Source organism: Nycticebus coucang, chromosome 22 (genome assembly GCF_027406575.1).
Source record: "Nycticebus coucang isolate mNycCou1 chromosome 22, mNycCou1.pri, whole genome shotgun sequence".
Classification (NCBI taxonomy): Eukaryota; Metazoa; Chordata; class Mammalia; order Primates; family Lorisidae; genus Nycticebus; species Nycticebus coucang.
The window spans coordinates 5,218,156-5,234,581 of record NC_069801.1 but is presented as its reverse complement, the minus strand read 5'-3'; the positions used below and the strand labels follow the sequence as shown (position 1 = coordinate 5,234,581).

The following is a 16,426-nucleotide window of genomic DNA, read 5'->3' as shown; positions in this document are numbered from 1 at the left end:
ACCCCCAGACAGATGTCTGGTGAGAGGAATCTTACTTGCTGCTCTGGGGCTTCCCACATTCATACTAAGCAACCAACTGATTTCATTTTCATTTCTCACTGGAAGGAAAAAAGTCCTTTCTGATTAACAAAAATAGCAATCACTTGGCAGTCATATTTTTTATTTTAACTGTTAAATTAGTTTTCTAGCACAATTCAGGCTCATGAGTTAAAACAGCAAAGGGCCCATTTCTTCCATTAAGATTACAGCCCTGCTCTGTAGAGAGGCCAAACCTCAGAGTACGAAGAGGTAAGGGCAACCTTGAGACGTCTTCTCACTGTGGATATGAATCACCTCTACTACAACACTAACATGGGATTACCCGGGTGATAGAGCTACTGCTGTTATAAAGCTCAATAACAAGTTAGTATCAGTCTCGGTAGGATCCTGAAGAGTTAAGGGAAACCTTATGGACAGGCTGAGAGTCCTATAGGTCAATTAAAAATGGGACAAAAATTCAAGGGATTAGGAATATTTCAGGCCACAAGCAGCAGTGTGGCGGGTTGTCTCGGATCCATCTCACAAGACTCTGCTGCACGGCAGGTAAGGGCCATCAACTAAGCTGAGTTAGGTGGCTGGCAGGGAAGGGAGGGCTAAAGAGGATGAGTTTAAAAAGATTTAATAAAATACACACAGTAAGTGGACCTGACAGAAGGCTGATAGAAAAAGTTTTACATGTTTAAAAAGATAATTTAAAGAGAAAGCAAAACAAGAAAAAACCTTTTACCCATAGTCTCACTACCCACCTGAATCCAAAATTCGTATTTTATTTTCTTCCAATCGTCTTTTCCCTATTCATAGTTTGGGTGTTTTAACCATAATTATAATCATATGCATAAATAATTTCGTATAGTGCTTTTCACATCTAATGTTTCAAACATTTATCTCTGCAAAAATTTTTATTGACCAATGTAACGTCAAACAAATATTCCAGAGTTCACTTAATAATGGACATTTCAGCCACTTTTAAGTCTGATATTATGCTCTTGGTACATAGTAAGAAATCACCTTCCAAAAGCATTAAAAAAAAATGTGTGGTTTATTTAGTTCATGAGTTAACTGATTCGGGTGGTGGCGGGGACTCAATGAGCTAAGGAATAGTAGGTAAAATACTTCTTTTCAAAATGTGAAAACTGATTGACTCACGTTTGAACTTTATGCCGACCAATGATGAAAGAAACCTTCCGGCTCCAAGGGTTCACAAAGCTGGACCAACTGGAATCCAATATGATGTAATCTCCATTTTGAGTACAAAATCTAATGGGAGAATGTTCAAAGGGAGGATGGCCTGCATACTTCAAGACTATATAAAATAACAAGACCAAAAATGAATTTATTCAACATAGATATTTATTAGAAATGTCCTTTTTAAGTCATTTATTTGAAAATTTATGTTTAGAAAATGATTGTTCTGGCAGTTTCAGTACAGTGTACAGATGGTTAAAGGTTAGGCTCTAACAAGAAATGAAAACGAAAAATCAGAACAACTCAATGGTAGAAAAATTTCCTTCAATAAAGAAATAGGTCCTTACCTTTCTGGTGTACAGACACCATCAGAGAACGATCTTCTGGGTGCAAGTATGTTAGGATGGAGGTCCCAATCAGGTCCTGAGGTAGGTAACCCAGCAGAGGCACTGCTCTGGGACACACAAACACAGCACAGGCAGCATGCTATACTCATCACGTAAGTTTTGTACTCTGTATAGTTTTTAAAATTCTCATTTAATTCTAAATATGAAAACATTTTATGTAGAAGATATTTATCACAGCATTTATAAATGCAGCAAACCACCGAGGTGCTCAACCCTGTGGGGAGACGGCTATGCGGTCTGCTGTCTGTGGTCATCTGAGACGATGCAACCTGCTAAGAGCTCGCTGAAGCAGACTCGTGGCTCACTGTCAGCTTACTAAACCAGAATCTCAGGAGGCAAGAGCAGGGAAGTGTTATTTTCAGCAAGTTCCTCAGAGGATTCTGATGTCTTCCATTATGATGCCATTTTAGAAGTCTATAAAAATCACAGCATAATGCAGAAAAGATGCTGATGCTATTAAATGAATAAAGCAGCTTGCGAATGCATGCGGCATAATTAAAGGTACATAGGAACAGCGTCCCCTAAAAGGCAGTAAAAGATAGACAACTAGTACACAGAACCATTTTCAGGATACAAGTTCACAACAACCTTGCAATGGTAAGACAAGGCTGACTTAGAAAAAATGGACTCCATAAACATTTTGTGTGTAGAAATCCACAAATCTTTCCTAATGCAACAGATTTAAGCTACTTTCAGAATTATCTTTAGGCGAATTTTTTTACTTTATACAGATTATATTATACAAAGTATCTCGCCAATCATTGTTTGCTTTCAGGATAAATATTATTAAACTCATTTTCAGATATAAAGACATTTTAAAAATCAAAATTAATACTGATTGTAACTATGCCCAGATTTCTGATATTTTTGCTTTATACTTAAGTGTGATTAGGGTGCCTTAGTTCCCAGATTTTCAAATTTCATGAGTAAGAAAAATTTTTAAATAAATGTGGGGAGAAATGGAGGAATACGGATGTGGTGATACTAATATTTACTTTTTCTAAATTAAGATTTTAAAAACAGCAATAAGCAGTAACTATCTACTATAACTATCCTTTAAATAACAAAGACTATTTTAACATCAAAAAAGTAGGACAGATAGGTTCTAAAGAAAGAACAATCCTTTAGAAAAAAAAAAAAAAACTCTATACACACACATTCACACACACAGCCTATCCTTCCCCACCCTGCATTTCCGATTAACCAAAATTCGAGATGCACTGTAATAACTGCTGGCAGCAGGATTCTGGTCCCTGCCTGAGCACATCCAGACGCTAACATATATTCCTGGAAAACTGGCTTCACTGTCCTCTGTAAAATGGAATAATTCTTGACCTATCTTAAGCCTACTGTCGTGAAATCGAATATGATTACTCATGATCACCTTATAACATGCAAGATAGTTACATTAGAAATTCACACAGGGCGGCGCCTGTGGCTCAAAGAGTAGGGCGCCGGTCCCATATGCTGGAGGTGGCAGGTTCAAACCTAGCCCCGGCCAAAAACCAAAAAAAATAAATAAATAAAAGAAATTCACACAACACAAATTTCAATGTAACAAAAATCAAATAGGTTAGATTTCATCTATATACTATGTAAACATGCAAATACAATGTAAACGTTTTCAAATTTTATTTTTGGAATCAAATTTATTTTAGGTTTAAAGAAGTATTTACCTTTCATCCACTTCAAGGAAAACACACCCTGGGCTGTGCGTTGTGGTAAAAATTCTTTTATCCACTGGGATTCTAGGAGCTATGAAAAAAACAGAGATGCACTTAAAGGCAAATATCTAATTAATCATCCACTTAACATACTAAAAAAGGAACAAAATCTCTTCATGAAAATAGCAGAAATCTCACTGAGAAGCCCAGCCTTCAAGCAGCCACATGTACAATTAAAGATAGTTAACTCTCACTACTGACTACATTTTAATCAGGTGAAAATGTAATGCCTATAAAGACAATTTTAAGCAAGAAAGCATGTGCAGATTGAAAATCTAGTTTTCTCATCACAAATAATCTCATTTAAACCCAAGCAACTTAAAAAGTTCAGTCATATTTAGTGGCTGTATACAACTAAACAAATAAAAGGTTCTGAAGTGTTAAACTTAGCACCATATAGACATTCTTTATTTGTGTAATAAAATTGGTACAGTCAGTTCTTTTCCAACACTTGCCTTGAAAACGTGGTGATCGATATGTTAGCAAACAATGTGCACATAGTGCTAATATCCTTTGTGCTTATGCATTATTTCATTTGCAAGAAATCTTCAGTGAACACAGAAAACAGCACCCCCTTGAATGGAATCACTTAGGAATATAGAAAAACACACACACACACACCTCTCAAAACATCTGCCTACTACCTCAATTCACCCTACCCTGTGAATCATTGTAGTGTTTGTATATTTTCTAATCATTTAACTTGTAAACTGTGTTATCATTTTGGTTAGATTCCTGTCTTATTTTTAATGCGAGATAAGTTTTTGAGGATTGTGTTCCTGAACCCATCTTCCTCATAAGCCCTGCAGTTTTTGTGTGACAATGGCACAGGGCAGTAATATGAGGGAACCACATGTCATGTTACATCAGAACTGACTGTGATTTCAAGTAATACACGGAAGCTGCCTATGTACTGATACGTGAGTTTAGAAACATAACTCTGTTCATAGAAGATACAAAATGCATGTACCTCTTACTCGGGGAATTTTAAAACACTTCAAAGACATAAATTCATACCTGTGGCTTCTCTGTGAAACAATTTTCACGTGCTTGTTTCATATAAGACAGAAGGCCATACAATGCGTCATCAACAGAGAAAGGACTAGAAGACTGAGTGCCTATCGCCAAACCCTACACTGAGACCATGCTGCCCACGATGGAGATGATGGCAAAGAAGTCAAGGTCAGCCAACAGAGACCTCAGTAAAAATCAGCAGGAAGTGCTGACAAAGTTTAGAAGCCAAACTGGAGACCTGAGCAACCTCCTGTGTTCTATGGCTGCGGGAAACAGGCGCTCCCACACCCCCTTCTGATTGCTGACATTTCTACATCTTTTCTAAAAGAACATTGTCCTCACTTACCTTCGTAACCAGAATGAATCTTTTCAACCAGTGTGAGACAGCAGGGTTCCGACTCTGGTTGGGCAGAACTGTGTACATGAATCATGTAGGGAATGATCCGGAATGGGGAATAATACTTCTCTTGCTTTCTCCAGTTTTCACCTCCACTGAAGAGATTAAAGATGATTAGTGCTGGTCCTGATGCATTCAGTCAGCCACTGTGAGACAAGGCTGGGGGAAATGCTTTATTGGTAATGTCCAAGGGAGACATACCCAAATCTAAATTGTTTAAACCTGTTTGTTTTCAGAAAAAGGAAAATGTTAGCTTAAATTTTTAGTACCAAGGGCAATCATATTCATTATTCAATAAATAAGACATTTTCTAAAGAAGTGGCTTAGATTCTGTTGAGTGTAAAAAGAAAACCAGTCCTTCCATGCCTTTTTCCTCCGGTGATTTTCCACATGCGGTGTGAAGGGGGACGGCGGCCTAACGGGGTCACTCCACCTGTCTACAAGTGTCACAAACCAAAAGACTGGGCCCCCTGTGATCATATCCCTAGAGCAAAGTCTTAGTCACCCCTTTTGAAACTCTTTCAATGAACTAATTTATTTTCACAGCTTCAGCAACCACCAGAGCAGAGGCAAGGCCCCTGCATGCAGTGAAGCACTCTGTCCCTAAAGGTGACTGGCTGAGGAGGAAAGAAAAAGTAGGGACTGAAATTCAGCTCTGCAGGCCTGGTCTCTGACCAAGAGGGTGCGCTTCTTCAGTCCTCACGAAGGCTAGGAAGGAGAGGCTCAGACGGATGACTACCAAGACTCCTACCCTATTTATCACTCTAGCTACCTAGAGGACATTTCTACCTGAAGGTGCTGCTCTCCCGGAGAAGTTACGAGGTCCAAGACTAAATTCATACTCTCTCGTGTCTACCGTTACTCTCCCCCCAGTGTTTAAATTCATGGCCACCAACACCAGGTGGCTCTTCGGGGCTGCCCAGGGGGCCTCTGGTCTATGCACACCCATTTCCCTCTTGAGCTTTCTCTTCTCTCCTCAAACTCCTGTTCCTTTCCCATTTCCCCGTCTTCAACTGATGACCTGTCTCTTGTCTCACTGTGACAAAACAACCACCTGCAAGCGAGTCTTCTCCCAGCACTGCCTGCAAGCGCCCACACTTACATTCTCTGGCTTTCTCTATTTCCACAAATGAATTTTCCAGGCTCACCCAGTCAATGAACTCTGAATGCCACTGATATGATATGATAACTTCAGTATCCATCTCCAGCCTGGGCGTCTCCCCTGAACTTGAGGTTCAACACAGACTCAACTGAGATTCCTAGTAGTGTCTCAAACTAAACCTATGTGCCTAAATCTAAGCACCACATCCTTCCCCTCTCTCCAGGAAGAATGTTTTCCCTACAGTTTGCTCCACCTGCACAAATAACTCCACCCAAAGCCCTGGTGTCACCTCGACTCCTCTTTTTATTTCACACCCCAAATTGAATCCATTAATAAATTCTGGTAACTCTAAAAATGAATCCCAAACTATCCAGACATGTCTACCCCCAGCACTGCCACCAGCCCTGGGTGCTGCTCCCGCATCTGCTCCCGCAGCAGCCTCCACCTGCTTGTCTGCTTCCCCTTCTGCCCCCACAGCAGCCAATGTAACACTTTGATCATGGAAATTACATTTCCTTTCGGAAAAGTGAACATTTCCTACCTCTGTCCGCTGTAAATTCCTAGAAACAAAGGCAACACCGCAGCAATGACCATCCCTACCACCAGACTCTGCCTGCAGATACTAACGCCACTTCCTACCACAAGAAACCAGGGGTCCTTAGAGAAACGTCTGAGGAGGTAAGAAATGACTAAAGTGAGTCCCATGCCTGAAACAAAGGAAGCTGTCAAAGACTAGGGGTTATTCTCACCAGGGCACAGGAGCCAACCGGAAGGGATTCCTACTAGTCTAAAAGTGGGACAGTTTGATTAATGAGTTTTTTTTTTTTTTTTTTTGTGGTTTTTGGCTGAGGCTGGATTTGAGCCCACCACCTGCGGCATATGGGGCCGGTGCCCTACTCCTTGAGCCACAGGCGCCGCCCTGATTAATGAGAACTTTATCTTTTAGAATGACATTCTGCAATACTGATGGAGGAAATGATGTGAGATCTGAGATGTGCTTCAAAATACCTTGTGTAGTGAGAGCTGAAGACTCAGGGGTGACACAGACGACACCAGACTGGTCACGGGTTAAAGTGACTATGGGTGGGTGATAAGAACATACTGGTTCACTACACTATCTTCTATACATTTTTGAGTTATATTTGAAAATTCCCATAGTAAAAAGTTTTGAAAATAAATAAGAGATTAACTTGAGGGCGGCGCCTGTGGCTCAGTGAGTAGGGCACGGGCCCCATATACCGAGGGTGGCGGGTTCAAACCCGGCCCTGGCCAAACTGCAACCAAAAAATAGCCAGGCGCCTGTAGTCCCAGCTACTCGGGAGGCTGAGGCAAGAGAATCGCTTAAGCCCAAGAGTTGGAGGTTGCTGTGAGCTGTGTGATGCCACAGCACTCTACTGAGGGCGATAAAAAAAAAAAAAAGAGAGATTAACTTGAACAAAATGTTTCATTCAGAAGTCAAAACTCCCCACTTCCTCATCTTTTTCCATCCTCTCCATCCTCTGCTCTGGCCACATTAGCTTCCTTGCTTCTCCTCCCACAGGCCCGGTGTGCTCTACCCCGCTGCCTGGAACGCAGGTGCTTGTGTGGCTCCCCCCTCACCTCCTTCAGATCTCTGGCTCCAAGAGAAGAACTCCTTGCTCACCCTAAACACACAAGAGCAAACCCTCTACTGCCTAGAACTCCCCTCCTTTGCTTTACTGTCTCCACAAAATTTATAGCCAGCTGACTCATGTATTTGGACATTTGCTCATTTCTGGTCTCCTCCTGACACAATTTCAAGAATGAAATTGAGACAATGAGACAAGAACTTTATTTTGATTCCAGCACTGAAACAGAAAAAACACTCAAAAACATCTATTAACATAAGAACACACACAACGCTTTACCAAGCAGCAGGCCTCAACTCATTTTTGCGAAGGACCCAGTCAACATCTCCTTAGTTTATCCCTCCCCAAGTGTCTAGATACTATTAAGTTCCCTAATTCCATGGAGGGTCAGAATAACCCATTGTAAGAATTTTCTTCTTCTGTAAGCATCTAGAGCAGGGGTCCTCAAACTGCGGCCCACGTGCCACATGAGGCAGTGTGAATTGTATTTGTTCCCGTTTTGTTTTTTTACTTCAAAATAAGATATGTGCAGTGTGCATAGGAATTTGTTCATCGTTTGTTTTTTTTTTTTAAACTATAGTCCGGCCCTCCAACGGTTTGAGGGACGGTGAATCGGCCCCCTGTTTAAAAAGTTTGAGGATGCCTATCTAGAGCATTTAGTAACTTCAATGCTAATATTGGCAATCATAATGCAATTTAAAAATGTTTTCTTTTTATTATGAAAGTAACATTAATATATTATGGTAAATTCAGAACAGAAAAAAATCACTAAGAAATCCTCTCAGAAGTCAACTACTGTTGAAATTTAGGTCTATCTTCTTCTAGTTCATGGTCTATAGATCTTTTAAACACTTTTAATAAACATAAATGTCTTGCTCTGTTTAAAGCTATTAAAAATTTCAAAAATTAATTTTAAGTATGACTGAAAATCAAAAAGCAAACAAAAAGAGCCCCAAATAATGGTCATTTTAAATCTAGTGACTCTTACATGCGAGAGTTAAGAACTTTCTGCTCTTTTTTCTTACTGCATTATTATTTGGTTTTCTCATGAGTCAGTTTCTTCTCCTCAATCAAAATATAAACTCCTTGTGATAAGAACCAAAGTCTTAATTTTTGTATCTGCAACAGAACCTAGCTGCACATGCAAAGGAATTAAATAAGTACTAAATAGAATCAGAGTCTAATGCCCACTTGTGGTCTCCTCAGTCAGCAGAGGGGACACTCACCGGATCCTGCAGAAGAAGGATTTCACGGGCGCGGGTTCACACTGGGAGGCTGCGAGAAACAAGAGCAGACTGTCAATCACTCCCTCCTGGGCAGCCCTTCCTCAGCAAAACAGGATTGCACTATTACCAAACAACAAATCCTATTTTTTAAAAGAGAGAGGTCCTCTTGATTAAAACACAACTCTTTTCCCTAATTTTGAGATCCAGTCACACCCAGTTATTTTCCAATGGCTTTACTGGAATAGTAACTCTCAGGTAAAACAGCGAGTCTTTCCCTATTACTTCCTGTCCCCATTCTGTAACTGCCCATATTCACTGTCTCATGTGTCAATGTAATGATCCTTTGGCACAATTATTTTGATGGTAATAGTCTATTTTACTGTCTGGACATTTCTCAAAAATTGGGAATTTAGACTATTTTCAGCTTTTAGCTATATACAATGTATAAATTTTTTTTCTTTTTAAATTCTTTCCTTGGACAAATTTCAGAAAGTTGGCTGGGCATGGTGGCTCACACCTATAACTCTAGCACTTTGGGAGGCCAGGAGTTTGATACCAGCCTGAGTGACATAGCAAGACTATTTTCAGCTTTTAGCTATATACAATGTATAATTTTTTTTTTCTTTTTAAATTCTTTCCTTGGACAAATTTCAGAAAGTTGGCTGGGCATGGTGGCTCACACCTATAACTCTAGCACTTTGGGAGGCCAGGAGTTTGATACCAGCCTGAGTGACATAGCAAGACCTCACCTTTACAAACAAAAAACAAAAAATTAGCCAAGCATGGGCCTGTAGTCCCAGCTACTTGGGAGGCTGAGGCAGAAGGATCACTTTAAGTGCAAGGGTTTGAGGCTACTGTGAGTTATGATGATGCCACTGTAATCTAGTCTGGGCAATGCAGCAAAATCCTGAGTCAAAAAAAAAAAAGGAAAAAGCATTGAGCTCCTAGGAAAAATGACAGGATCCTTTCCTGACTCTAATCATCTCTAAAACATTGTGCCCATTTACAGTGTCATTAATGTTTTCTTACAACCCTCATGTCAATGGCTTGTATTTTATTGATTTTTACATTTTTTTGATTTTGCATCAATTTTATTGATTTATGAGGTGTTTATTCGGAAATGTTTAAATCTGCCTATCTTAGGGACAAATGAGGAGGCCAAGTGTTTGTTGACTATATGTATTTCTTTTAATTAGGGCTCCCTAAGTATCATTTGAGGATCTGTTCAAATCTTGAGATGTTTAAAAATAATACACTGAAGGTATAAGCTAAACAATGAGAATCCTAAAGAACCACGATATTGAAAAAGTCCAGGTCCCTGTACACATAAAGAAGAGTTCACAGAAAAATCAGAAAATGGCCTCTACTGTCCTGTAAATTTGCTCACACCACGTGTATGCATGGATTGCAGCAGGCACCAGAACACCAGCCACACCTCACTGAAGTCCTGTCCTATCCTACCCAAGCCAGACTGCGTGATCTAAGACAGAGCTAGACACAAGTGCATGATGCATTTCAACATCTAGGCTCTCAGATCCTTCTGAGAGGTCTGCATAACACAAGTTAAGTAGAAACATGTTCTAATGCAGGACCAAAGGCTTACACCTGTAATCCTAGCACTCTGGAAGGCTAAGATGGGTGGATCTTCGGAGCTCAGGAGTTCGAGACCAGTGTGAGCAAGTGAGACTCTGTCTCTACTAAAAATAGAAAAAATTAGCCAGGCATTGTGGCAGGTGCCTATAGTTCCAGCTATTAGGGAGGATGAGGCAAGAGGTTTGCTAGAGCCCAAGAATTTGAGATTGCTGTGAGCTAGGATGCCGTGGCATTTAACAAAAAAAGGCTGATATATACAAAGCTCTTTAAGAGACACTTCACAAAGAATATGAAATAATAAAGGGTGACTTTAAAAAGAATAAAGATCACACAGAAACAAATGTCACAAAGAAAAGTGTGAATAGACATCCCTGGTTTAGGAAAGTAAGTATTCCAGAAGAAAAACAAAGTAAGGAGATTCATGAACTTTCAGGGGCAAGAAAAACTGGAAAAGGGAGTGAACCATCAGAATTTTATCTCCAAAGTAAAATCTATTATATAAAGAAATCTTAAAGTCAATGTAGAAGGAAAACATTTAATTTTATTAACTATAAAAAAACAAACCTTCATAGCAATTAAACTGCTAATCAAATCATTTTACAATATATAATCTATAAAACTGATGTGACTAAATGAAAACAAATGTACTGTGACTTTTTTAAAAAGCAGAAAAACTGTACATTTCACATGTTCTAAATCATAATTTCTGTGCTATTTCTGAAAGAATGAAGCTGATCCTGTTGAAGCAGTATAAAGAGCTGAATAATGGTCCTGTTACCTCTTTGGGTCCAATTGTTCCAAAAGGGAAGCTGAGCTCGGGCAGTGTGCGTATAGAACACTCTCACATCTTGAGGAGCGAGCAGGTCAACAAAGTGAGAAGACTCCAAGCAACCTTTCTTACAATTCAGGATCAAAGCAGCCTGTTCAGAAATGTGCACTAACCTTCCAGACAGAAATGAAAACACTGCCACAAAGGTATCCTATGGAAAACATTTAAAATAAATGCAAACACTGAGACACTTACTAGCAGTGTTTCCTGAAATATAAATTTCTCCTAGGTTTCTGCCATGATCAATAGCTTAAGACATACATGCACATCATACAAAGGCAATATAATTCCTTACATAGTTTTCCCAAACATGCTTCTTTAGTATCAAACTTGCATTTTTTCCTTTTGAAGGTTTGACTTCTGTATCAAAAAATATACATGTAGCAGCTCATTCTATGTAGACTAAACATTCATATGGTACATAAACTTCTGATGCCTTCTCCTCTGCACCTACTCTGTTTAAGTCCCTCCTTACACCTGGAGGGACTGTCTTCTCTTCAACAACACAGATTTTATGCTTTTAGACCAAGCACAAGAGTCACCTCGTGGCTGGGCACAGTGGCTGACACTTGTAACCTCAGCATTCTGGGAGGCCAAGGTGGTAGGATCATTTCAAGCTTATGAGTTTGAGACCAGCCTGAGCAAGAGCAAGACCCGCCTCTACTAAAAATAGAAAAATTAGGTGGGCCTTCTACTTGGGAGGCTGAGGCAGGAGGATTGCTTGAATCCAGGAGTTTGAGGTTTCTGTTGGTGAGGCTGTCATGGTACCCTAGCCCGGGGCAATAGCATGAGACCCTATCTCTCAAAACAGAGTCACCTCCTTGAAGAAGCTGCCCTTGACAGCTATGTAATTCTCATTACATAAGAATTACTGCTCTAATTTCTTCCATTAGACATAAAAAATAACTTATTATTATCGTGTGTTTGCCATCAATGATGGACTTTCCTCCCTAGCTTTATTTTAAAAATCTTAAAGAAAAAATGTTCTCTTAAACTTTTATTTAAAATCTCCACAACACGTACTCAGTACTATGCACACACAAGTCTGTTAAACAAGCACTATTATAATATTAGGGATAGCTCACGTTCCAATGTTATAAAATCTTTAAGTTACAATTGAATCCTAAACCTATTAGTAATCTCCACCATATCAACAAAACGTGTGGCTTGATTATTCTGTCAACAAGAAGAGATTTAAAAAGATATACTAAAGGTCTCTTCCAACATTTTACAAAAAATGACAGCATCTCAACTCACCTGTTCTACAAAATCCAGTTGTTACAACTTGAAGTAGTAGGTATTGGAACTAAGAATGATATAAATAGAAATTAACAATTTGGAGATTAGCATAAGATGCAGGAAATTACTCTGCAGCGTTATTTTTTTTCCTTAATTCAAGAGAACTCAAGAATGCTAAGGAGACAGAAGCACCTCGTAACTAAAGTACACGAACTACACACAGCACACTGCTTCTGTTTTGAGATGTTTTCTCTGACCAAGGGCAGGGGAAACCACACAGTATCTCTTTAGCAGTTTCTGCACTGTTTACGTCAAATTGTGGTTACTAAAATTTTCAGTTATCGTTTTAAAAAATCTACATCTAGAGGAAGAAGGTCCTTAGAAAAAGTCCCCCAGGTTGATATGGCAAAATTCATGAACTCTTACTGTGTTTTTGGAAGTGTGTTCTGAAGCAATAGTGGCCAGCTCCTCAAGACTGTATGTGGTCACATCTGCCTGAGATGCTCCATTTTGACTGAGAATCTGGAAAAACTCACTGTTTGCTAAGAAACACAGGGAAATAAACAGGCATTCTCAGGACATCTTTAGGAAATCATCTTATCACTATAAAGCTGGATTTTTTAGGACAATAACTCAGTCCATCTACCTCAAAACCAGATAGTTCTGCTTTTACCTAAAATACTGATACTTGTGCCCCGAAGATTTTGAATTACATGTTCTAGATCACAAGGCCCAAGATACATTTAAGGTGCTAAAACAAGTTACTCAAACAGAAAATTTCAAACACACACAAATGTTTTTGGCAGAAGCATTACTCCTGCATTCAGGAACTATGTATCATTTACAAAGCACAGAGGTTTGTGCTAAAAAAGATATGACTTTATGACATCTTTCAAGATAAGTCAAAGAGAGAAGTGTTTAAAACTTTTCACTTTTAATTTGGTAAAATCCTGACAGATCATATTGCATTTTAAAAGTATGTATAGGACAGTGAAAGGTAATTGTATTTTGTCAAACGTATTTTTTCCCCTTAATAACCACAGCGGACAATGCTCTTTCAGAAAACTAGCTTTCAAAATGTGCTTATGCTAAACTATATCCTTCTGCAGCAAATCAGCCAAATGCTGCAGTTACTAAACTGTTATACAAATGAGGTGGTTTTTGTGTTTTCAGATGTGAAAAATTATGACACTAATGGAACCAGTACGGATCTGGTTATCTTACACAAAGCATCATAACAAGTATTTCTGTGGCTAAAATCCCACTGAGCACTCTCTGTTGCATGTGACAACTACATCCCATGGAGGATCCGATTTCTTTCCAGCCCATTTACCTTGCACACTGTGCACACAGCGAAGGGCATAATTGAGGGCATCTAGAGTGCTTGGCTTATTGTGTCTCTCTGATGGGAAATATTTCTTCATTTCTTGGATAACCATTACAAGTTCTTCAGAAACTCTGTTCCGATCTTGCTGTTTCCTGGAAGATTAAAAAATACTACCATCAGAGCCAGCATTTATGGAATAGTTTGCAACTTTGTGCCAGGCAACTTTCCAAGTGTTCAGATTTATTATCCCTTTTCTTAAAAGTACGGAACCCTCGGCAAAGACATTGATAAATACCAAACCTTTCCCACTCTGTTTCTCTCCTTCCAACTTGGAACCTGAACTCGGCTCATTTTAACCCCTTCTTATCTCCTTCTGGTATTCTGGTGATTTTCTTCAGTGTCCCAGATCATTTCATCCTAAGTTGCCTGAGTTTCCCCCTACATTTTTCCCTGGCCTTCAAAGCAAAAAATTAAAAAGACTTAAATCCTCCTTCCCCTTTTCCTGCTCCAGTGAAAGACAACAAACACACTGGGTCGTGGAAATGAAGCCAGAGCGTCACCTGTTGCTGCTCTCTACGAATTTCCTCTGCAGCTGGAACTGAGGACTCCACCTCTCCGCCTCTCCACCCAGGACCTCTTCATCGGCCTCCAATCGCCCTGGGTCAGGAGACTTCCCGCCGGGCATCTCCAGATCTTCGCAGCGGTCCATGAAGTGCGGGCAGCCCTCAGTCCTTTGCTTGCTTCTCTCTCACTTTGCAAAGAGCGACAGACACCGACTTCTTATTTTGGTCCGTGCCATCGCGTCAGAGAAAAATCGGTGAACTCCAGACGGTAGGTGCCAGTGTACGTTCGTATCAAAGAGGCTTCCCTCCCCAGCACTTCCATAAAACCTTCTGAGACTTCTCCGGTCCGCTCCCGGGAGTCCAGTCTGGGGAGAGGAGACAAAGGGGACGAGAGACAAGTGAAACGCACGATCAGACGCCCGAAACCAGGCCGGCTGCGGCTCCCCGGCGCGCGGCCCCGGGGAGCGTCCCCAGCCTGTATCCAACTTTACCCCCGTCAGTTCAGGAAAGTCGGCGTGCGCCGAGAAACGGGGCCCGGACAAGGGGACACCTCCGGAGCGCAACGTTCCGGTGGCCTCCGACAGGAGGGCAGGGCTCGGGGTGCCCCTGGGCCGCGCGCAGGACGCTAGAGGCCTCCCGCCCGCAACCTGCACCCACCAGCCACCGCTGCCCCTGGCCCGGAGCGCAGCAGCTCGTCACGCCCTGGAGCGCCGCACGCAGTCTCGAGGCCCGCCGCGTGCCGGGCGCCGCGTGACCAGGCCCCGCCCCCGGGCCGCGTGATTGGTCGCCAGGCCGGCTATGCGGGCTTCCATTGGCTTTGGGGCGGGGCCCGAGCCTGGGCGTCCGGGGTTACATAATCCAAGGCAACAGGGCGGGGGCGAAGGCTCAGGAGCGCGTTACATAACCTGCAGAGGTCGGGCCGAGGACGGCATCGGGCCAATCGCGGCCGGCGATGCGTGGGCAGGGGGCGGAGTGGCTAGGAGGAGGATTCGGTCTAGGCCTCAGGAGTCTAGTGCCGGGTCCCGTGCTCAGCGCCGGGGGAGGAGCCGCTGGAGCCAGCGCCATGATGACAGGGAGCCAGAGCTGTCAATCATGAGGGGGCCAGAGCCTTATACGCGGGGTAGGCGGGGCCGGCGCGGCCTCCACGTGAGAGGAGGGGCGGGGGAGGTCAGTGGGAGGTGGGAGGTGGGAGGTCCAGAGTCAGGTGGGGCGGCCCGCGCGAGAGGGAGGCGGGGCGTCGGTGAGGGGCGGGGCGGGAGCTAAAGGGAAGCACAGTGGTTAGGACTGTTTTCTGGGGGCAGGTGGCTCTGGCTCCCGACTAGGGAAGAGCCACCCGGGCGGGCAGGCAGAAGAAGGCGCTGGACTTCGAAGTGCTCTGGGCGGCTACTTGGGTTTCTGTAGTTTTCATCTTTCCTAATCTTCTTGCCCTCTCTCACGCCACTTCTTTAGGTGAGCCAGGTGGGCTTGAAGGAACCCGGCTGTATTAAAATCCAACCCGATTTTCAGTTATGGAATTTTGACAGTAGTATTTAAACCCGTCCCTGGTCCTAAAATTACAGATGCATTTGGCAAGTGGAGAAAGAGAAGTGTATGTAAGGGACACTCCTTTCAGAAAAGGAGAATCAACCAAGTCTGATTGTCTCTCACCTCATCTGAAATGAAAGGTACAGTGCAGAGCTCCGCCCCTCTGTGCTGCCTGGTGCATGAAAAACATCCAACATTTTTTGCATCAATGAAAGGAACTGTGTATAATGGAAATGGGGAAAAGTGAAGTGGGTGATTGTTTCTATTATGTACGGGATAAACCACCTTTTTTTCCTTGCTAAGTGATTGTCTAGATTGCATGTCTTGCTCCCAGACCCTTGTTTTGTCAAACTGCATTCATCCATCAATTGAGTGCATAGCTGAGCAGGGGCAACTGTAATCCCTGGAGACTGAATGGAGTATAAAAGTCCCTGCCACCCAGGGAGTCTACATTTTGTTGAGAAAGATACACAAATGACCCCATAAAGTTAAGTTCAGAAAGCCCAATGTGCTGTGTAGAAAATGAAACAAGCTAATGTGATGAGGTGTGACTGGGACAGAAGCATGTTGGTGACGGAGGCAAGAGCCGCGTTAGTCAGGTGACCGGCAAAGTTAAACCCTGAGTGATGAGGAGCCTGCTAGCGGGTAGG

The 16,426-nt window shown here is 42.0% G+C and overlaps 1 protein-coding gene across 6 annotated transcripts in view; it reads right to left on the bottom strand.

Annotated features, from left to right (window-relative positions):
• Positions 1-14,899, bottom strand: part of PER3 (period circadian regulator 3) — a 62,314-nt gene extending 47,415 nt beyond the window's left edge. For 3 of the 6 annotated variants that reach the window (XM_053575050.1, XM_053575053.1, XM_053575049.1), the window contains exons 1-9: positions 14,250-14,899; positions 13,696-13,841; positions 12,789-12,904; positions 11,073-11,274; positions 8,702-8,750; positions 4,716-4,861; positions 3,308-3,386; positions 1,572-1,678; positions 1,186-1,342 (exon numbers count right to left, since the gene is read on the bottom strand). In XM_053575050.1, the coding sequence (XP_053431025.1) occupies positions 1,186-1,342; positions 1,572-1,678; positions 3,308-3,386; positions 4,716-4,861; positions 8,702-8,750; positions 11,073-11,274; positions 12,789-12,904; positions 13,696-13,841; positions 14,250-14,398 (1,151 nt within the window). In that variant the 5' untranslated portion in view covers positions 14,399-14,899. The remainder of the gene's footprint in view (positions 1-1,185; positions 1,343-1,571; positions 1,679-3,307; positions 3,387-4,715; positions 4,862-8,701; positions 8,751-11,072; positions 11,275-12,788; positions 12,905-13,695; positions 13,842-14,249) is intronic. The other 3 variants (XM_053575051.1, XM_053575054.1, XM_053575052.1) reach the window with 2 other exon arrangements.
• Between the last annotated feature and the right edge of the window lie 1,527 nt (positions 14,900-16,426).